This window comes from Capra hircus, chromosome 7 (assembly GCF_001704415.2).
Source record: "Capra hircus breed San Clemente chromosome 7, ASM170441v1, whole genome shotgun sequence".
Classification (NCBI taxonomy): domain Eukaryota; kingdom Metazoa; phylum Chordata; class Mammalia; order Artiodactyla; family Bovidae; genus Capra; species Capra hircus.
The window spans coordinates 84,087,612-84,111,343 of NC_030814.1; the positions used below are offsets into that span (position 1 = coordinate 84,087,612).

The following is a 23,732-nucleotide window of genomic DNA, read 5'->3' on the forward strand; positions in this document are numbered from 1 at the left end:
CAGAGTCAGACACGACTGAAGCAACTTAGCAGCAGCAGCAGTAGCAGCTTCTTTTCATTCTTAAAAACTGCCCTTATTCCATTTGTCGTTGATTTATACTTGGAAAATTCTCAGTATCACTAAAAGTAATTTTTTTTATCCCAAACTTGAACCAGATCCTTATGTGGAATACGGGAGAAACATGTCTCAGGGAAGATAACTATTTCCTTTCTGTTTTCAGTCTGCTCCCCTGGTTTTTATGGGCATCGCTGCAGCCAGACGTGCCCGCAGTGTGTGCACAGCAGTGGGCCCTGCCACCACATCACAGGCCTGTGTGACTGCTTGCCTGGCTTCACAGGCGCCCTCTGCAATGAAGGTAGGGTGCACAGACTTTGGCAGAAATATGTGGTGGTGAGCACACCCCATGCAGTCTGTCCTCAGGCTTCCCAAAGGACTCGTTTGCAGCTAGCGGCGGCTCCTGGTATGCTGTGTCTGCAGCTTCTGTAAATATGGCTTTGAGCTTTGGGAAAGCTGGCTTGCCAGTCCAGCACAATCTCTTTCTTCTTTGAGCTGTGCTACTCTTCAGTTTTAATTGGAAACAGCCTTCCATGAAAAATCAATATGAGGAAGGATTTTGATTCCCTGAGCGGGAAGCCAGTGGAGATTTCTAAAAGTGTGGTGATGTCTCCTGGTTTGTGATGCCTTGATGAGGGTCTTTGGCTTCAGATGTTTGCAAAAATGAGTCCATTTAGGATGAGGGATGCTCTTGAGTGAAAGCACCTTACCAGAGGGACAGCTGGGTTGATGGCCTTTAAAGTTGTTTCCTATCCTAAGAGTCTAGGTTTCTGTGAGATGAGATGTAATTAAGAGTTTCTGACCTATAATTTATTCACAGTGTGTCCCAGCGGCAGATTTGGGAAAAACTGTGCAGGAATTTGTACCTGTACCAACAATGGAACCTGTAACCCCATTGACCGATCTTGTCAGTGTTACCCAGGGTGGATCGGCAGTGACTGCTCTCAACGTAAGTCTTGTTTGGGAACAACTGGTCAGCCATGTATTTCCATTTGTTTTCAGTTTCTTTAGAATCAAAATATGAGTATTTAAAGAATCAAGAAATAATATGTGAATACTTAGAAGATTTTTTTTTAAATTTTAAGTAGCTTTTCCCCCCTTATTAAGAGTTCGATGCAATGATCCTGTATTTAAATCTTTTTATGCATGATTTTATTATTTTTTAAATAAATTTATTTATTTTAATTGGAGGCTGCTTACTGTATTTAAATCTAACTCATGCCTTGAAAAGAACCTAAACAGCTAGCACTTTGCTTATTCACTAAAATGATTTTCCTTTGCAAAATGAGGGCCTTGTACTCAGAAGCCATTCAAAGCTTCATTCCAGACTTCAAGTATCATATTGTTTTCCCTTTGCTCTTGGGCAAAAAACGGTACACACGATTATGGGAGAAATTTTTTTCTTTTTTTAAATTACTTCACATTTATTTATTATCTTTTGGGGGCCGTGTTCCCTACTGGATAACCATATAGAAATTGTAAGTGTTCCTTCTTTTAAGTAGTTATGTTCTTGAAGCACTGGTATGAATATAAAGCAAATCGTTTTACCCCATAATCTTCCTTTATCTGAGGTTCTCATTGCTCTTTGATAGGCGATGACCCCTAATAATTTAGTTTGATTATGTTCTGCTTCTTCCAGTTAAGAGTTTTTATAGTAAATCTGTTCTCACATGAAAATAGGAGCCTTCATGTTTAAAACAAGCCTCGAGGGACAACTCTAGAGTGGAGTGACAAGTGCAGGTTTAGAGATTACAGACAAGAATTATGTGACCTTGAGTGCTTATCTCAAGTCACACCATTTTGCCTGTCTAATCTCTACTCAAATGTCCTCTCCCCAGAGATACCTACCATAGAGGAATAGCTCCCATCAGTCTTGTCCCCATTTCCCTATTTTATTTTTTCTTATAGTCCTTATTGCCCTTATGTTTTTGGCTGACTGGCTGGGTGACTAGCTGGCTGGGTGGCTGGCTGATTGGTTTGCCTGCCTCCCCTACAAAAATATAAGCTTTCAGAGGGTGCTGTGGACCTTGCCTTGTTATCTGCCATCTCCCCTGGACCTAGCACAGTGCTGGGCATATCTAGGTGCTCAGTGTGGGCTTGTTAAGTAACTAACTCCGTAAATTTGGGGTGATGTTTGCTCTGCCCACCTCGGTCTGCAGCATGTGAATGAATATCACATCATAATGATGGCCACTGTTGGCATCAGCTTCGCCATCTGGGTTTGAGCCCTGTGTGGAGCACGGTAGTTCTCAGTCCTGATGCTCACTGCTGACCCGTCCACTGAAGGGGCTGTGCCAGGCGGGTGGGATCCTCTCTGTGGGGTGCTGGCCTAGGGACTCGCACTGAGCTCTCCACGCTGTGCTGTGCTTTCAGCTTGTCCCCCGGCGCACTGGGGCCCGAACTGCATCCACACATGCAACTGCCACAACGGGGCCTTCTGCAGCGCCTACGATGGGGAATGCAAATGCACCCCAGGCTGGACGGGGCTCTACTGCACTCAGAGTAAGCGGCACGCCTTCCGAGGCTCACCAAAAGTCAGGGGGGTGGCGGGGACTCCTGGGGACATGGCCCTACCCTGCACATGGATGAGCTGAGCTCATCAGGGTTCCTGGTATTGGAGGGCTTCTTCACCTAGTGACCTCTAGATATCTGAATTCCTCTGGGCGGTTAAGAGCTGCCACGTTCCAGGTTTGCTGTCCCCGTGTCATATCAGGACACTGAGGCGGAACAGTGCTGTAAGTGACAGCATGCAGCGTCTTTCTCTTCTCTGCTTTCACCAGGCCCTATTTATATGGCTCAGTTGTTCTCGGAGCACAAAGATTAAGATAAGTGACAGTTACGAGAAATGCAGTGAAGACAGCAAGCCTCACTGCCTGACCTAATGTGTGCTCTGGGAGAAGACTGACTCAGAGGTTCTAGAATTTTAGTGAGCTTCAGAGTCAGCCGGCAGACTGGACTAGCACGACGGCTGGCCCTGCTCCCAGAGTGTCTGATTCAGTTGGTCTGGGTGGGACCTGAGAATTCACACTGCGAACACCCTTCCAGGGGGTGATATCAGTCAGGGATCATGCTTCAAGAACCACTCATTCTTTCTTCCATTTTATATCCCATAATGTCCTCACCATCTCTTCTTCTAGGAGACTTTTAGCATTATAGGGTATAATGTACAAAGGAATTCACAGCTCAGCGCTGTGGGGGAAAAAAAAGAGTGATCTCTGCCCTTTTGTCTACAATGCAATAAAGGAGGCAAGACAAGAGAGCATGCATTATGGTGATCATTGATAATAATATAAAATTTCAAATAACGAAAATGAGCTAAGGAAGAAAGATGGGTCAGAAGTTAAGCAATTCTTCTTTTTTTAGCAATTCTTATTTAACACTAATTAGAGAACAAAATTAGAGAATACATTGAACATGTCTTTGGGAAGTTTCTAGGAGATGTAGACCTTGAGCTGTGATGGTGTCTCAAGCATATTCTGCCAAGATTGTATATATAGAAAGTGTTTCAGCTCTTCAGGGAAAAGTACTTAAAACTCACTGTGTGTAATTCTAAAATTGGGACCTGCTTCAATCAGAGGGCCTTTTAAAGTAAAAGTAGCAGAGCTCAGTGGGAGGCACATAGGGTCTGGAGCCAGACCTCCCTGTGTTTGTATCGTGGCCCTGCCATCCTGCCGCTTGCTGGCTGTGTCACGTGGACACGAGTCCCTTCTATAGAGGGAGAATATCCCTGTGTTTCTGGGCTACTGTAAAGATTTCATGAGAAGATGTAGGAAAAGAATCTGGCACAGGGTAGGTGCTAAACAGATATGTAGCAATGATGTCGCTTGCTGGCATCCTGACCCTGCCTCTGTTTCTTGAAACATGAACCTTCATTAAAACCACTGTAAGAAAAAGCGCATGTGATGCTTGGAAACAGCCTGCGTTGAAGCTTTCATGATGGAGGAGAGCCCTGAGCTCTCCTGCAGGGCTACTGTGGCCCAGAAAGCCAGCAGGCTTGTGCATGTCCCCAGCCCAGTGGTCTTTGTCTTGACGTTGTGCAGCAGCAAGAAGGCTCAGTGCTTTGTTTTTTTTTTTTTTTTTTTAAAACAATGCACCTATGAAGTACAGTTGTTGTTGTTGTTGTTAAGTTCAGAATTCTACTATACATCTTTGTGGAAGAAGATGCTATTATCTAAATTAGTAACAGATACAGAAGACAGGCCTAGTAGCAGACTTGGAGACATTCGGTATTGTAAGTAGAAGCATGTAGGTAATTTTAGCATAAAGTACTTTAGTTCAATTCATGGAATTTGAATCCAAGATTCTAATAGTTGAGTGAAAAAAACAAAAACTAAAAGAAATGTCCCCAGATATCTTGGGGTTAATGGGATGCTTTTTTTTAGAAGACACCAAACCTTTTATGTGTTACCTGAAAAGAAATAATACAAATGAACTTACCTTACAAAACGGAAAGTGACTCAAAGACTTAGAGAAAGAACTTATGGTTGCTGACAGGAAGGGATGGTTAGGGAGTTTGGAATGGACATGTACACACTGCTCTATTTAAAATGGATAACCAACAAGGACCTGCTGTATAGCACGTGGAAATCTGCCCAAGGTTATGTGCCAGCCTGGATGGGAGGGGAGTTTGAGGGAGAGCGGATATATAGATGTGTATGACTGGGTCCCTTTGCTGTTCACCTGAAACTCACAATACTGGTAACCAGCTATACCCCAATACAAAGTAAATGATTTTTAAAAAATAAAAAAAAAGAAGAAGACAGCAGCCTGCCTCCTGGGATACAAGCGATGGTTAAACTGCCCCAGGCATGGAACTGTTCTGCCTTCTGCTCAGGAAGCTTCCTCCAAAGAGCTCCACAAAAACTGTTGTGAGAAGCTCTGATTGCATTACTATCTTTATTCTCTCTCTGCTGGCTCAGCATCCTTCAGATTCAAACACGTTGGAGGCAGAGTTGAGTTTCTCCTCAATGGCCTCTTGACTCTGCTGTCCTTCCTTCTCGCACAGGATGTCCCCTGGGCTTCTATGGAAAGGACTGTGCGTTGGTATGCCAGTGTCAAAACGGAGCCGACTGCGACCACATCTCCGGGCAGTGTACCTGCCGCACCGGCTTCATGGGGAAGCACTGCGAGCAGAGTGAGTGTGAGAGCATAGCATCTCTGGGTGCTGCGTTTCCCTAGAGTCTGTTCCTGCCTTTGTCCTCAGAAGAGGAACTGATCAGCGATCTGGGTGGAGGGGGTGTGGTTACGAGGGTGAAGACAGTATTCAAATTTTCCATCTGTTCATGCTGGCTCTCTCTTCCTCTCCTTCTTGGTTTTGGAACATGGCTGCTCAGAGCTTTAAAAGAGCCAGTCAAGTTTTCTTCATGGCAGAGGCAGAACCTGATCTCACGATGGAGGAATGTGCATTCAGGGGGGTTGGCACCCAGGTGTGTGTGTTAGTTATTCAGTCGTGTCCTTTTTGTGACCCCATGGGTGTAGCCCACCAGGCTCCTCTGTCCGTGGAATTCTTCAGGCAAGAATATCGGAGTGGGCTGCCATGCCCTCCTCCAGGGGATCTTCCTGACCCAGGGATCGAACCTGGGTCTCCCGCATTAGCAGGCAGATTCTTTACCATCTGAGCCACCAAAGAAGCTCACAGGAACCCAAGAGGAGTGTGCATTCAGAGGGGCTGGGAACCCAGAGCCAGATCCACCATAGGGGCGGGGGTGAGTCTGTGCAAACATGGCTACGCTTTTGACGACTTTCTCTAAATAGTGTTTTTATACTGTTTCCACTAACTACTCCTCATCTTAATCTTAACAACCCTCCAGACAATATATTGCCTTCATTTTTTTGTTCTCGTTGTAAAAAATCCCACTCAGGGAGAGTATGCTCTGTAGGAATTCCCCATCCTTATGTTTCCATTTCTATCCTACCAGCCATGCAGCTGCTCCCAGGGCTGTAAGAACATTAGCCTTAGACTTCGTGTTTCAGGGTAGTTTATTATTCCTTTCTCTGTGACTTTCATTCAGTGTTCACACTGAATAAATCAGGTCTTAGAGCTTATAGAGGCTCACTCTTCTTATCATAAATGACAGGAAAGGTGCAGGACACTTTCTGCTTACAGAGGGTGTACTCGTGAGAAAGACGTACCAAAGATTACATGGCTGTAGGGGCGTTGTTGCCTGGAAAGGTCGGCAGGGCTTTGGCAATAAAGCGTCATGCTCCCTCCACCAGGCTCCCTCCCCAGATCCTCATATCACCACTGGACAGCCAGGTTGTCTCAATCTTATTTGCTAAACTCTAGAATCATGCTTGTACTAAGTTGCTGTAGTGGTGTCTGACTCTTTACAACCCTATGAGCTGTAGTCTGTCAGGCTCCTCTGCCCATGGGATTCTCAAGGCAAGAACACTGGAGTGGGTTGCCATTTCCTTCTCCAGGGGATCTTCCTGACCCAGGGATCGAGCACGCATCTCTGTCTCTGGCAGTGGCAAGCAGGTTCTTTACCACTGGAGCCACTTAGGAACCCAAACCCTAAACTCTAGAATATATTTGCATATCCTTGCATCTAGTAAATACCAAGAGTGATATTCAGGAGTTAGCCTGGACAAAGATGGCCCCATTTGAGTTTTGCACTGATGGTTCATTTAACCATGAAACAGGTACTTAGTTGCACAGTTGCCTGCACACCACTTTGTGTATGCAGTATAGTTATGTGTGTACATGTCTAAACATGTATAAGTAAGTGAGTGAAAGTCGCTCAGTCATGTCCGACTCTTTGCGACCCCATGGAATTCTCTAGGCCAGAATACTAGAATGGGTAGCCTTTCCCTTCTCCAGGGGATCTTCCCAACTCAGGGATCGAACCCCGGTCTCCTGCATTGCAGGTGAATTCTTTACCAGCTGAGCCACACGGGAAGCCCAAGAATACTGGAGTGGGTAGCCTATTCCTTCTCCAGCGGATCTTCCCAACCCAAGAATTGAACCGGGGTCTTCTGCATTGCAGGTGGATTCTTTACCAACTGAGCTATCACGGAAGCCTCCCAAACAAACATGTATACACATGTATATATACCTGGAAGCCAGAATAGGCTTTAAACTGACTTTCACTTAAATGCTAGACTGTTTATAGTCTTATTAAATAAGCACATCTTAAAGTACTTCCATGATTACTCTGAACATCAAATTAAAACGTCCTGATTTTGGAGACTCCTCCTAATGCTCCTATGTAAACAGAAACCCTGTGTGTGGCAGAGAACTCTGATCGTAATTGTGCATCGCCCCCTGCTGCTCATTTCACAAAAAGCATCTGTATTTTGTCACGATCATTTTTACATTTAACATGCCTAGTCTATTCTTTGAAATTCATGCCTAACTCTTACACAACTATATCATAAAAATCCCATTATTTTAGTGTCTCAGACTTCAACCTGGAAATCCAAATTTTGAGGCTTTCTGTGGTAAATGAGGGCTTCCCTGGTGGCTCAGAGGGTAAAGAATCCGCCTGTAATGTGGGAGACCTCAGTGGGATCCCTAGGTGGGAAAGGTTCCCCTGGAGGAGGGTTTGGCAACCCACTCCAGTATTCTTGCCTGGAGAATCCCCATGGACAGAGGAGCCCATGGGGTACCAGAAAGTCAGACATGACTGAACGACCAAGCACACACATGGTGAATGAAGTTCTTACCTAGAACATTAACAAACTTGCCCTCTCCCTCCTTCCCAGTTCCCAGCTAATCCAAGGCAGAATATGCCTTCAGGCAGATCTTAAAGCTTACAGTAAAATATGCATCTTCCCAAGGAAGCATCTCCAGTTTATATTTTTCAGTGTGGTCCCCTTTTATCCCATAGTTTTGCCTGGTGGCGTCATCTCAGATTGCCCTTAATGATGATCTTCATCCGTTCTATTGGGATTCCTCAGACTCTCTACAGACCTCCATCAAGGAGGAGGGCATGTAGACTCTGAAAGAGACAAGAGTTGTGATGAGAGTCAGTCTCCAATCCGTTGCCGCCTGGCCTCTAGAGTCCCAGCGTGACTCAGGGAATGCCAGCCAGCTGTAGGCCACCCTGGATGGTTCAGGTCTCCTGGACAGGGGTCCCCTGAAAGGGCTGGCCTCCAGGCACACCAGATCATACAGTGAGACCCTTACCCCAGGTTCCCAAGGCTGGAGAGCTACATTGGACTCTCATCTCCTTCTCAGAGTGCCCTGCAGGGACGTATGGCTATGGCTGCCGCCAGATATGTGACTGTCTGAACAACTCTACCTGTGACCACATCACCGGAACCTGTTACTGCAGCCCAGGATGGAAGGGGGCACGATGTGATCAAGGTAAGGATGCTAGTCACAGATGATTACTCAGGTGGAGACACTGCAGCTCAAAGAAGCTGAGTGGTTTGCCCGAGGTTACCTATGTTAATATCTGTAGTAGAATATATTAGGATTTCCAAAGCTCATGACTTTTCCACTGTGCCTTCAATTTTTTCAGCTTTATTGAGATATGTGTGTTAGTCGCTCAGTCGTGCCCAACTCTTTGCGAGCCCATGGACTGTAATCCACCAGGTTCCTCTGTCCATGAGATTTTCCAGGCAAGGATACTGGAGTGGGTTGCCATTTCCTTCTCCAGGGGATCTTCCCAACCCAGGGATCGAACCCGGGTCTCCTGTACTGCAGGCAAATTCTTTACCAACTGAGCTACAAGGGTAGCCCTATTGAGATATAATTAGCTGTAAAAAAGCAACACACACATATATAATTATACTTTGTATACACACACACACATGTGTGTATATATATATATATATTGGGTTGGGCAAAAAGTTCATAACAGTGTGCAGAGAAACCTGAATGAACTTTTTGCCAGCCCAATACAACACATATGTAAAAAACAAAGAATACCACTTGATAAAATCTGATATATCTATACATCCATGAAACTATCACCACAATAAAAATAATGAATATGTCATCCCCCCCAAAATTTCCTCATGCTGTTCCCGACCACCGCTGTCCTCTAGGTCTCAGGTGATAAGTGATCTACTTTCTGTCACTAGAGATTAGTTTGCATCTCTTAGAATTTCATATATGTAGAACCATACTCTCCTCTTTTTCATCTGATTTTATTTACTCAGCATAATTATTTTGAGATTGAACCATGTTGTTGTGTATCTCCATACTTCAGTTCCTTCTGTTGCTGAATAATATTCTATTGCGTGGTTATACCATAATTTGTTTACCCATCCATTCACCTGTTAATGGACATTTGGACTGCTTCCAGTTTGGGCTACTGCAGATAAAACTACTGTGAACAATAGTGTTTCAAGTCTTTGTGGCATCATAGGGTTTCTTTGGAGAAGGCAATGGCACCCCACTCCAGTACTCTTGCCTGGAAACTCCCATGGATGGAGGAGCCTGGTGGGCTGCAGACCATGGGGTTGCTAAGAGTCGGACACAACTGAGCGACTTCACTTTCACTTTTCACTTTCATGCATTGCAGAAGGAAATGGCAACCCACTCCCGTGTTCTTGCCTGGAGAATCCCAGGGACGGGGGAGCCTGGTGGGCTGCTGTCTTTGGGGTCGCACAGAGTTGGACACGACTGAAGTGACTTAGCAGCAGCAGCAGCAGCAGGGTTTCTTTTCTTCTGGGCAAGTTCATAGGAGTAGAAGGGTTGTATGGTGGTTGCATGTTTAGCTTTTTAAGAAACTTGTGCCCGTGGTTCTTAACTAAGATGCATGGCACAGTCATCTGGAAATACAGTAAACGTAATCAGTCCTACTTGGGCAATTCTGATTCTGGGATAGGTGGCACCCTGAAGAAAGGTGGTTCAGAAACATGAGCGCTCCTAGTGCATGTGGTCTTAAACATACGGGTGATAAAGGCTTTAAAAAATTCATATAGAAATTTCATAAAATTCTTGTAACTGGAATTATCTTAAATTGTACACTATGTGGGTATTTCTGTTTAAGTTTCTTTCATAAAATAACTTTGACATGTTCATGATTTGTACTTGGCCATCATAAAAGTCTGACATTATATCCCACAGTCACGTCATTGTTACAATGCATTGTGCATTGTGATCACACTACATTGGCCTCGGCTCCTTTCAAGGCATGTTGTCTTATAAGAAGTTCCAGCATTTAGAATCATATGGCCATAGGGACACTTGAGCTGGAAGAACCTTCATGGAGGCCAGTTTCCTCTTTTACAGATGATGAAACTGCAGCCTAGGAGCTTAAGGGAAAGTTCAAAATGTATGAATCAAATCTTTTTTAGATGCCAGGTTTCTTGACTCTCAGCTCATATCACTTGTGTCTTCACGTGATGGAACTTGAGAGAGAACTATGTAAAGTGAAATTTTGAATTTTAAAAAGTAAGGTTTTAGGTGAGGTGATGTTACCTGGTATTGGGACAGACCTTTCTGTCCTGGAAAATTCTGCATAGAATATATTTTCTGATATAAAAGGCCTATTGAAATTAGGACCAGACAGATCTGATCTTGGGCTAGATTTATAATGGCTGCTGCTGCTAAGTCACTTCAGTCGTATCCAACTCTGTGCGACCCCATAGACGGCAGCTCACAAGGCTCCACCATTCCTGGGATTCTCCAGGCAAGAACGCTGGAGTGGGTTGCCATTTCCTTCTCCAGTGCATGAAAGGGAAAAGCGAAAGTGAAGTCGCTCAGTCATGTCCAACTCTTTGCGACCCCATGGACTGCAGCCTACCAGGCTCCTCCGTCCATGGGATTTTCCAGGCAAGAGTACTGGAGTGGGTTGCCATTGCCTTCTCCGAGATTTATAATGGACTTATTCTTAATTGGAAGGAAAATTACTTTCCTCATAGAAATGCTAAAGAGAGACATAATATTAAGTTACAGACTTGAGTTAGCCACTCATAAGCTTAATGCTGGACAATAAATAAAAAACAATAAAAATTAGATAAATTGTTATCCCCAACTAATCTCTGGTCTAAGCATTTAATCAGAAATCTGGGAGATGCTCCCAAAGCCTACTGTTGAATCTTTGGGTTCTCTGTTTTTGTTTTTGTTTTTTTTGAGCCTCAGAAAATCCTTCTTCTGGACACAGACAAACCAACAACGTCCGAAAATGAAGAATGTTTGTTCTTCCTTCCTGCTCTGTTTTCAAAAGTTTCCAAATGAAGATTTCATGTACTGAAAATATCCAGTCTTTATTAGCACTGTGGGAGATTTTTGTAAATAGAGATCAAATATCTGTCTGGCACATTGTCATCCTTGCTCACATCCCTTTTCTTCCTTTTCTAGCTGGTGTTATCATAGTGGGGAATCTGAACAGCCTAAGCAGGACCAGCACGGCTCTCCCCGCTGATTCCTACCAGATCGGGGCCATCGCGGGCATCGTCATTCTTGTCCTAGTTGTTCTGTTCCTCCTGGCATTGTTCATTATTTATAGACACAAGCAGAAGGGGAAGGAATCGAGCATGCCCGCCGTTACCTACACCCCCGCCATGAGGGTCATGAATGCAGACTACGCCATTTCAGGTGAGACTGGACTCGCTAGAGGCTTTTCACTCCATGAAAAGCGAGACTTCATCCTGGTTCTTTGAAACCGAGCGTTTGGCTGTGCTGCCCATTGGTACTGTCATTTAGCCTTGAGCAGCGTTTATGTTTGGAGAAGATGCATTGTTAGAGATGTGTTTTATGTGTCAATAATGGTAAAATCATCACTGTTTTCTCTTATGAGAGATTTCAAATTGAGTTCATTATATGGTTGCTTTAAATGTTGGAAATGTCAACCTAGAAGGAGCTTTGCTGGACGCCTGATCCCAAGCTGTTGTCATATGTGGGGGACAGGGAGGGGAGAGGAAGAGGTGGCCATAACTTCACCAAGGTCATGGAGCAGATCAGAGGAAAAACCAGGTCTTCTGTCTTTGGCCTTGGGTTCTTCCCAGGTACTCTCCAGCCTGTCCTGGAGCCCATGTACATCATTAGCCACACAGAAACCAAGTCACATAAACAGTTTCGGGGGATTAGCAAGTACCAAGGCTGCTGCTAAGTTGCTAAGTCGCTTCAGTCGTGTCCGACTCTGTGTGACCCCATATATGGCAGCCCACAAGGCTCCCCTGTCCCTGGGATTCTCCAGGGAAGAACACTGGAGTGGGTTGCCAGTTCCTTCTCCAATGCATGAAAGTGAAGTCGCTCAGTCATGTCCAACTCTTTGCGACCCCATGGACTGCAGCCCACCAGGCTCCCCTGTCCATGGGATTTTCCAGGCAAGAGTACTGGAGTGGGGTGCCATTGCCTTTTCCGAAAACCAAGGCTGTTCTTTAATAAAACACCTGAATCTTCCTTTTTGTCACAAGACCCCATAAAAGTAAATCTTTAAGTGATGCATTCAGTCTTCAGAAGATTCATATAAGTGAAGAATTTGAAAACTTAAGGTATTTGTTAATTTGGGGGCAATCAGTGAAGGGTTTCAGGTTTATAAATAAAGTGATTCTGCGGGAATCCATAAAGTAGCTGATTTACTTAGTGGTGCATCTTTAGTGCAGAGTATTGTCTGGACTTCCCTGGTGGTCCAGTGGCTAGGACTCCATGCTCCCAATGCAGGGGGCCTGACTTCAATCCCTGATCAGGAAACTAGATCCTACATGCTGCAACTAAAACCCAGCACAGTTAGATAGATGGAGGGATGGAGGGATGGAGGGATGGATGGATGGATGGATGGATGAATGGATGGATAGGTAGGAAGGTAGGTATATAGATTGATTTATAAGTAGGTAGAGAAATAGAAAGAATATTGTCTCAAGGACTCAAGTGTTTAAACACAGAGGGAAGTTACAGCGGAAGAAACTTCAAAGCAATGCCTTCCCAGCTTGTACAAGCCCCAGAGCAGAGAGCAGTTGTTGGTGGATGCTTTCAGACTTTTCCAGGAAGTGGGCAGAAAGGCAGGCGCCTGCTGCTTCCACAGGCTTTGCTGAGCATGCCGGGCAGGAGGGGATTCTGCCCGCTTGTGATCTGGAATCAGTCCAAACATTTGTTCTTGTTGCTTCGCTTCCCTCTTTCCCACACACGTTTAAGGAGCCTGCCATCTTAACCGTTTCCTTCTTTGTTGTCAGAAACCCTTCCTCATGGCAGCGGTGGAAATGCTAACAGCCACTACTTCACCAATCCCAGTTACCACACGCTCACCCAGGGTGCTGCATCCCCTCACGTCAACAACAGGGACAGGATTGCCAAGGTGAGAGGAGATGGTCCAGGTCACTGAGGGCGGGGAAAGAGCAAGGAACAGGCGTGCCCGAGGGCTGCGGTTGGCCAGCTGCCATTCCACATACGTACATCAATTATCTCACTTATTCCTCCAAACAATCCCATGGGTGTGTATTAGGATCCCAAGTTTACTGACAAAAAGGCCCTAAGTAACGGGGAACTTAAGTCACTTCCAAACATAGCTTGTGAGTGAGGCTGCAGTGAGGTGAGTCAGTCTCTCTGTCTCTGTAACTTGTACTGTTTCCATTGCACTTCTTTTGGAAAGCGTTTCTAATATTGCATGTGGTTTTAAAATAATGTCTCATAGCAGACCTATAGCAGACTCCGGCCTAGGTAAAACTGGCAGGTTTGTCTTTTGTGATCGCTTTCTAATGCCCCTTTCTGGCCACCTGTACTTGGGTAATGACAACAATAATAATATGCATTTATTTATTTTGATTGAACCATATGAAATTGCAGTTTTGTGGGTAAAAAGTTACCAAGCAAAACAACCTAATACTATGTGCCAGGCATTTCTAATCATTTTACAAATATAAATTTGTTTAATCTTTATACCAATCCTATGACTTGAGTGATTATCCCATTTTACAGAGGCCCAGAGAGATTGGAGGCCCAGAGCTGTCTAGAAACTGGAGCAGCTCCTCTGGACCCATCTAGCTCACCACCAGGCCTCTTCCAGAGTGCTCTGAAATCCCAAACATTTCTCCCTTCCAACTGTGCTCGAGTTATATTTTCGATCTCCGTTGTCTAATTCCAGCTCTCTATTAGAAGAAAGCCAAGCTAATTAAATTATTCAGTTGCAATTAAATTAATGCAGCTAGATTTTAATTATAGTACCTCATAGTTAAATAGCATTTCATATTCTCCAGAGACTTTGGTATTTATCATACAATGTGTTCTCATTCCCATTCAGGGAGGGAGCAAAGTTGATCATATTATCTTCATGCTTATAGCTAAGAAAACTGCTAAGAATGACTCATACATGATTATACAGTGTTTGATGGGAAGGCTCAGAAATTGGGTTGGTTTTTTTTTTTTTTCAGTTCAAAGTTCCATGTATGTAAATCCAAGTGAGGCCTAATTGGCACAGAGCAACAACTTAAAATGTAGAAGTAAGGTGATGGAGGGAATGGTTAGGGCTGAGGGGTACCTACTCCTGCTGCCTCTAAGTCCCACCAGGTCAGAAACGGTCACCTCTGTCCCTTGGTGCATCCTCATGTAAGGACCAGTCCTTGATACGCTCCATGGACCTGCTTTCCCTAGATGGATAACACTGCACTGCACCATATTGTATTTTCTCTCTTAAATCTTTGTGTTGTTTATATTTTTAACAGTCAAAAAATAATCAGCTGTTTGTGAATCTGAAAAATGTGAATCCTGGGAAGAGAGGCCCTGTGGTAGATTACACAGGCACACTGCCTGCAGACTGGAAACACGGCGGCTACCTCAACGAGCTCGGCAAGTTCCCCAGCCCCCAACCTCCACCAGCATCTTTATCTTTTAGTCACTCCAAACACTCAGAGAGCCACAACAGTGCCAAAGCAACTATTGAAAATATGCACAGAAAAAGAAAGACATAGCGTTACACCTAATCCCTGTGTGGGGCTATTACTGTCCTAGGTGCTTTATTTATTCAGCATGTATTGCATTCTTACTGTGAACAAGGAATCAATAAAGAGACAAGGATCACTGCCTGCTTGTGGCTTACACCCCACCTTTCCACATATCAGCTCAATTCTCACAGGTACTGCTGTAGGTACCATGCTTAGAATCATCATCTCCCTGCTCCCGTTGTGACACTGAGTCTTAACAAGGTTAAGTCAGCTGTGGAAGTCCTCAAGGCCTGTGATATGGCAGAGCTGGGATTTGAACCCCGCCAGCTTGGTTCCCGCCTGTGTGCTTCTCTCTGCTCTCTGCTACACAGGTTCGATCCCTGCAGGAGAGCATGGCAACCCACTCCAGTATTCTTGCTGGAGAATCTCATGGACAGAGGAGCCTGCTGGGCTACAGTCCATAGGGTTGCAAAGAGTCAGACACGACTGAAGCAACTTAGCACACACATACACAAAATGAGGTACCCTTACTTGAGGCCCTTTCCTCTTTTAGGTGAGAAAATGGGGATATCACTGGGAATATAGTGAGTCAGAGGTTCTCAAACATCTGGGAATCAGAACACTTTCATATAGTACCCGTGGCTGATTCATGTTGATGAATGGTAAAAACCACCACAATGTTGTAATTAGCCTCCAATTAAAATAAATAAGGTAATTTAAAAAAACTAATCAAGGGTCCCCAAGAGCCCTTACTAACATGGGTTATATTTATTGATATTTGCCATAGTAGAAATAAAATCTGAGGGCTATTTATTAATTTATTGATTATAACAAGTCTTATTTCCTGATAATATAAAATGTATTTTTGTGAAAAATGACTACTTTTTTCAAAATGAAACAACAAAAAAATTACTGAGAAGAATGGCCACTATTTAACACTTTTATGACATCTGGCTTAATAGAGGTCAGCTGAATTTCCATAGCTGCTCTGCATCCAATCAAGTGATGTCACACTTGGTGTGGCTCCTGGGAAACTCCACCGTCTGCCTGAGAGAGGATAAGAGTGGAAAGGACAAACAGCGTGGTAGTAGGACAAGAATTGTTTTAACTTCAGGGCCCTCCTGCAGAGGGCCTGGGGTGACTCTACTTAAATAACTGCTGTGACTCCCCGTTGAGCGTGTGGTATATTCTTATTCTCAGGGAGGAGCTCTACATAGTAACTAACATGGGTGCAGTGTCTTATGGTCACTTTCCTATGTATTGAAAGCAAACCCTTTCATATGTATTTATTTAATGATAAAGTTGGAAGGAAGTCCCATTAATTTGGAATTTCAGATAAGAAACAAATAACTTTTGGATAAGTATATCCCAAGTATCGCACAAGACACACTTATTCAAAAAATTATTTGTTGTTTCTTTAAAATTCAAATTTAACTGAACTTGCTGTGTTTTTGTTTGCTAAATCTGGCACCCCTCACTGTGTGGGCCTTTCCACAAATCTTGTTTTATAAAGGAAGAAACAGGTTAACTCTTGTCTAAGATTTCATGGAAGGAAGATGGTGAAACTGGGTCTCATAGTTGGTCTTCTCCCCACTCCCTCTCTGATCCTTCTGTGAACACCTTAGATGTCAATTCATCTAAGCCACTTGCAGGAACCATGTGTGGGCTCTGGAATCCCCTATTACTATGGTAATAGAAAATAAGTTCAAATTCTTAGCTTTTATCTGAATTCTTCACTAACATTATCAAGAGGATGTGTACGTCTACATACTTACACAGTAAAATTATTTATATACCAGATTTACATGATAGTAATTGGTGAAATCATTTAAGTTTAGGAAGGTTACTAATCTAACTCAAAGAAGTACATGAATTGTGTGTGTTGTGTGTGTTCGTCGCTCAGTCATGTCCAACTCTTGGCGACTCCATGGACTGTAGCCCACCAGGCTCCTTTGTCCGTGGGATTCTCCAGGCAAGACTACTGGAGTGGGTTGCCATCTCCTTCTCCAAAAAGGCTGATGAAAGTGTGTAAAATCAAGATGATAACTGTGCTTAGTAAAATACCACCCAGCACTAATGAGGGAAAAATTCTCTCATTCCATCTCCATTTAATGGAGTTTGTCCTGATTCCAGAATACACAGTCACTGTAATGGTCACATATAAATTTCTCTGCTTTCTGTCTCAGTGAGACCCAAGGGACTGATTATTAGGAACATAAAGTCTTCATTGGAAATTCTGGATCTCCTTGGTTTGTTCCCATCCAAAAGTAATTCTGCATTTAATATCCCTGTGAAGTTGTGGCGTAGAAAAAGTCTTCTCTTACAAAGAACAGAATATGGCTCATTATGGATAATGAAGTGTGCAGTGTTTTAAATGATGGAAAAGTTGTGATGCTGTCTGAAAGAGCCCAGAATTTGACGCAAAGGCCCTGAAATCTATTCCTGGTTCTGTGGTATGACGCTTGCACTCACCCTCTCAAGACTGATTTGTTCATTTGTAAAAAAAATAGAGATCCAGTCCCATCACTTCATGGCAAATGGAAGGGGAGAAAATGGAAACAGTGACAGATTTTATTTTCTTGGGCTCCCAAATCACTGCAAATCATCTCTGTAGTCATGAACTTAAAAGACCCTTGCTCCTTAGAAGAAAAGCTATGGCAAACCTAGACCGAGTATTAAAAAGCAGAGACATTCCTTTGCTGATCAAGGTCTGTATAGTTACAGCTATGGTTTTTCTAGCAGTCATGTACATATGTGAGAGTTGGACCATAAAGAAGGCTGAGTGCTGAAGAGCTGATGCTTTTGAATTGTGGTGCTGGAGAAGACTCTTGAGAGTCCCTTGGGCCACAAGGAGATCCAGCTAGTTAATCCTAAAGGAAATCAACCCTGAATATTCATTGGAAAGACTGTTGCTGAAGCTAAAGCTCTAATACTTTGGCCACCTGATGCAAAGAGCTGACTCACTGGAAAAGACCCTGATATTGGGAAAAATTGAAGGCAGAAGGAGAAGGGGGTAGATGTTAAGGAGAGGTTAAGATGATTGGATAGCTTCACTGACTCAATGGACATGAATTTAAGCAAACTCCAGGCAATGTTGGAGGACAGAGTAGGCTGGTGTGCTGCAGTCCATGGAGTTGCAAAGAGTCAGACACAACTGAACAACAAAAACACAAAAAAAATAGAGATAAGGATCATGTTCTGGCTTATTGTATGAAGTAGATTAATTTGAGCATTTGAAAACACCTCTTCAGAGACTGAGACAGATGGGAGTTTATGAGAAAGCCCACTTGCTCCTTTGTTAAAACTGCGCTCTGATCAGCCAGGGCAGAAGAGAGGGAGTCTACCAAGCATGGCTAATCTCATAGCCCCACTCTTATTCCCTAAGTTGTTATCCTTCCATGTTGCTTTCATCCCTTGGGGAAGGCTAGACCTTGCACAGCTAAGATCAAGATGGACATTTAAAAAGACTTAGCCACAGCTTGGAGGTGGCCAAGAGAATTAGGCAAAGGGTAGTGTAGACTTCCTTGATTAGGCTGCTCTCAGGCCACAGCCCCTGCTCGTCTACATGGGGTCACTTTAATAAGTCCCGGAATCCCTCAGAGCAGCCTCACTTCTGATAGCAACTACAAATTTGAAGGTCTTCAAGACTGCCCTGGGATCAATAATTTACTATAAAGACAGAACTCACTAAAAGCTATTACACTCATGGTTACAGTTTATTGCAGCAAAAAGATACAGATTAAAATCACACGGGGCAGAGTCCAGAAAAGTTCACAGTGTGAGACTTTCAGTTGTCCTTTTCCAATGGAATCATAGAAAGTGCTAAGTTTTCCTAGCAACAATGTGTGACAGTACGCAGGGTGTCGCCAACCAGGGAAGCTCACTTCAGCATCAGTGTCTAGGGGTTTTAGGGGGGCTTGGTCACAGAGACATGGTTGACTGTCCATCTGGTTGAGTTTAGTCTTCAGTCCATCTGGAGGGTGAGCTGATACCAAGTGGCTCAACCCCCTCACATAAATCACTGTTGTTAGACTGTCCAGGCCCCCAAGTAAAAGAAACACTCGTATTGGGCAGGACATTCCAAGGACTTAGAGATCACCTCTCAGGAACCAAGGGCAAAAAGGCCAGATCTCTTTATGGTAAGGCAAATTCTTCACCACGCATCCTTTTATCCTGTCTTCCTGAACAACTTGGTGCCTCTCCCACCATCTGGAAGCTTGCCTGGCTATTCTTCACATACCAGACTCAAGAGAGCACGCCTGAGAGGTAGACATCCCTGTTTCGTGTCCTCTAACAGTTGATAGTAGACACACACTCTCTCCTTCAGGGATCCTCCCTCTTTCTCCGCAAATGTGTATCCCCAGGGAATATCACCCTCTGAACTTGAGTTCAGTATCACTCTAAGAAAATAATGCACAGACATGCCATGCAGGGAAGTAATTTTCTTACCCTTCTCAGAGTTATTGAGTAGTCATCACAAGTTACTACTTTACTTTCTGTTTTTAACCTAAATCCATAACATTCTATTAAAGAATAATTGCAGATACCTTGGATTGCTTACAGATAGGCTGCAGCTGAGGGTGTTGTGACACACGAAGTGTTATGGTAACTGATTGGTGCAGCCACTATGGAAAGCAGTATGGAAGTTCCTTAAAAAACTAAAAGTAGAGCTACCATAGGGTCTAACACGGCTTCCCTGGGGGCTCAGTGGTATAGGATCCGCCTGCCACTACAGGAGATGTGGGTTAAATCCCTTTGGTTGGGAAGAATGCCCTGGAGAAGGGCATGGCAACCCACTCCAGTATTCTTACCTGTGAAATCCCACGGACAGAGGAGTCTGATGGGATACAGTCCACGGGGTCACAAAGAGTCAGACACGACTGAAGTAACTGCACGTATGCATGCACATATGATCTAACAATCCCACTCTTGGACATATATCCAGATAAAACTATAATTCAACAAGATACGTGCACTCCACGTTCATAGTAGCACTATTCAAATAGTCAAGACATGGAAGAGACTTAAATGTCCATCGACAGATGAATGGATAAAGATGTGGTATGCATGTGTGTATTACTACATATGGAATACCACTCAGCCATCAGAAGAATGAACTAATGCATTTTCAGCAACATGGGTGGACCGAGAAATTACCGTACTATATGAAGTAAATCAATCAGATAAAGACAAATACCACGTGATGTCACTTATATGTGGAATCTTTAAAAATGATACACATGAACTTATTTACAAAACAGAAATATACCCACAGACATAGAAAACAAATTTATGGTTACCAAAGGGGGAAGAGGGTGGGGCGCGGAATAAATTAGGAGTCTGGGATTAGCACATATAAACTACTATATGTAGATTACAAAGCCCTACTGTATAGGGAAAGTACAAGTGTTAATCACGCAGTTGTGTCTGATTCTTTGGGACCCCAAGGACTGTAGCCCACCAGGCTCCTCTCCATGGAATTCTCCAGGCAAAAATACTGGAGTAGATAGATATCCATTCCCTTTTCCAGGGAATCTTCCCAACCCAGGGATCGAAACTGGGTCTTCTGCATTGCAGGCAGATTCTTGAGGAAACAATATTCAATATCTTAAAATAATCTATAATGAAAAAATATATGTATAACTGAATCACTTTGCTCTACCACAAAAGCTGACACATTGTAAATCAAGTATATGTCAGCAAAATCAATTTTTTAAAAAAGTATTACGGTAACTGAAATACTGTTCATCTATACGACACCTCAGCGTTTACAACGCCTTTCCATATGGTCTGTTTCACTTTATGTTCACAACAACCCTGTGAGGCTTAGAAGGTGAGTTGTGTTTTCCCTGTTTTAGAGATAATGAAAATTGAGGCTCAGCAAGTTGAATGTCTTGCATAAAGTCATGCAGCTAACCAGTGATGGAGTCCCAGTCCGTTGTCTCAAGTCTGCCTGGCTGTGTCCTTTCCACTGAGCAACCTTGAATCAAGTCAACCTTCTTGGTTCATTGGTTCCTCGGTGTCCGCCCCATGTTGACCAGCCTTTCCCAAAGCCACTGAAACAGGCAGGAGAAAGCTCAGGATGATCCATAACATTTTGTTAACTCTGAAGTACTGCAACATCTGACCCAAGTGATCCAGTGTCGAGGTTTGGAGAACAGCAGCCTTGGTTATTTCCTGCAGTGGGGAGACTGTGGGTGCCCAAACCATCATATTTCAGTGACCTGAGAATATTAGATGGGTTTACCCTTCCTTTTTTTTTTTTCCTCTTCCTTTCAGTTCTCACTGGATTTTTTTTTTCTTCCTTTGTCACAGGTGCTTTTGGACTTGACAGAAGTTATATGGGAAAATCCTTGAAAGGTATTGCCTGAATTTGCAGAAGAAATACATTTATCAGAATCACAATTTAAAATGTTTTTTAATCTCAGAGACAAAAATAATTTGTTAAACCAGAAAAATTGGCGCTCCAGAGAAAAGGTAGCATTGTTACTGTGGTGCGTGCATGCGTGCTAAGTTGCTTCAGTCGTGTCTGACTCTTTTGTGACCCCATGGACGATAGCCTGCCAGGCTCCTCTGCCCATGATATTCTCCAGGCGAGAGCACTAGAGTGGGTTACCATGCCCTTCTCCAGGGGATCTTCCTGACCCAGGGATCGAACCTGCGTCTCTTATGTCTTCTGCATTAGCAGGTGGATTCTTTACCAGTAGTGCCGCCTCGGAAGAGAGTTAGTGTGGTAAATTACTCTAACAAACCCGCAGCCAGGTTTGACTGCCAGCAAGAGTGTGAACGTAGGTGGATCCTGTTAGAGCAGAAGTTTTAGAGAACCAAGATCTTAGTTTGCTGGGAAAACACGCATAATTCCCCTCAAAGAAATATGGCTAATGGAGAGGGAGAAATATGAAGAAGGAAGAAGCAGGGAAAAGAGGAAGAGGTCAGCCTGGTTACATGTTCACTGAAGACAGCTTTTTGAGAAGAATTTGAATAATAACTTCATGTACCTAGACCTGAGGTTTTACGAGGAAGCCTTACAGTGCAGTTGCCTTCCTCACCATCAAAATAGAACCTCCTTGTGCTCCTGGAGCCAGCAACATGTGAGGTCTTGGTCAAAGCCTTTGAGGATCCAAAGACTATTAGTAAAATAGAGTGGAGTTAATTTTATCTGAGTGTGATAATAAAAGGGGCTTTCCTGGTGACTCAGCTGGTAAAGAATCCACCTGCAATGTAGGAGACCTGGGTTCGATCCTTGGGTTGGGAAGATCCCCTGGAGAAGGAAACGGTTACCCACTCCAGTATTCTGGCCTGGAGAATTCCATGGACTGTATAGTCCATGGGGTCACAGAGAGTCAGAAAATGAAATCAAATCCATGATGTTTGCACTGACCCTCACCTTAGAGAGGAGCCACAATTACTTTGTGGTTGGGTAATTTTATAGCTGGTTTTCTCCAAAATAAGTGGAGAATGGATAGTATTCTTTTTGTCGTTAGAAATGATAGAAAACTAGATGCAAAGAAAAAGAAGTAATCTGTTAATCGCCAAGAAAATAAATGTTGTTACCTATGAAATAGCGTTTGCTTTTCACCCCTCTGTCTCTCTTCACAGACCTGGGGAAGCATTCTGAATATAATTCAAGTAACTGCTCCCTAAGCAGTTCTGAAAACCCATATGCCACTATTAAAGACCCACCTATCCTTATTCCCAAACACTCAGAGTGTGGTTATGTGGAGATGAAGTCACCAGCGCGGAGAGATTCCCCATATGCAGAGATCAATAACTCAGCTTCTGCCAACAAGAATGTCTATGAAGTTGGTAAGTTTTCTTAACCAAAGAAAGAATCTAGTGAATGAGAATATTCTTTTGAAACAATTTTAAAGTCCTTGAGAATACAGTAGTTCAGTTTATATACATTTTATGGTAAATAATGGTCTGTATTTTAAATTCAGCCTGTGTTTATGGTGATCATATTAGTTGGTGTCAAATGAACTTTCCAGGAAAAATACTATTTTGAAAAGTCAAAGTAGGTTTTTTCTTACCTCATTGGCTATCCATTTTTTGTTTTGTAACCATAGTGAATATTTTAGCATGCATGTGGAACAGCATATGTATCATATTAGCTAATATGTTGAGTTAGCCAAAACAAATGGTTCAAGTGGATTAAACAGATGGTTCCATTTCCTGGTTGCATCCATTATACCAATATAATGCTTTTAACAGAATTTTAACATTTTACTTTTAGATTTGTCTAATAGATCAGTAATATTCCCAGCTGTGAATCTGATACAAATTAATAAGAATTCAATTAATATTATTTTGATTGCCCCTTGCACATCCATTTGAGGAAGCTAAAACATACCAGAGCAATCCTGGGCTAGATAGTAGAGCTTTATATTTTCATTTTTCTTTCTCTATATCTTTCCCAGTATTTATGATTTGAATCTAAAAAAATTCTCTATTCTAGTTGATTCTTGAACAACATGGGTTGGAACTGCATGAATCCACTTATACACAGATTTTCTTCACTAGTAAATGCTACACTTCTATGCACTCTTCTGTTGGTTCAATCCAAGGATGTGAGATGATAAATAGTGGGGCCAATTTAAAAATTGACTATGGATTTTAAGTTGTGGTGGGTTGGGGTTATGTGTGGAGCAGCCCTAACCCTGAGTTGTTCAAGGGTCAACTGTCCTTGTAAATGAAGCGACTTATTTAACTCTGGTCACCAGTCATGCATTTTATGCCATAGAAATGTCACAGAAAGATATGTGACTCTTTTTACAGTAGTAAGACAGCTTTTTAAAGTGGAAACCAGGATGAACTAAATTCATTTTTGGAAGTGAACAGCAGTTCCCTTTTGAATTGTCCCCTAAGCCCACCACTGTGAGATGGGAACACAGCTGGAAGCCTGA

The 23,732-nt window shown here is 43.2% G+C and overlaps 1 protein-coding gene across 1 annotated transcript in view; it reads left to right on the plus strand.

Annotated features, from left to right (window-relative positions):
* MEGF10 (multiple EGF like domains 10) overlaps positions 1–23,732 on the plus strand; it is a 184,239-nt gene that overhangs the window by 158,709 nt on the left and 1,798 nt on the right. The window contains exons 15-24 of the mRNA XM_005682686.3: positions 221–355; positions 875–1,003; positions 2,428–2,556; positions 5,060–5,188; positions 8,234–8,362; positions 11,312–11,548; positions 13,126–13,247; positions 14,611–14,734; positions 21,145–21,189; positions 22,429–22,635. Of these exons, the coding sequence (XP_005682743.2) occupies positions 221–355; positions 875–1,003; positions 2,428–2,556; positions 5,060–5,188; positions 8,234–8,362; positions 11,312–11,548; positions 13,126–13,247; positions 14,611–14,734; positions 21,145–21,189; positions 22,429–22,635 (1,386 nt within the window). The remainder of the gene's footprint in view (positions 1–220; positions 356–874; positions 1,004–2,427; positions 2,557–5,059; positions 5,189–8,233; positions 8,363–11,311; positions 11,549–13,125; positions 13,248–14,610; positions 14,735–21,144; positions 21,190–22,428; positions 22,636–23,732) is intronic.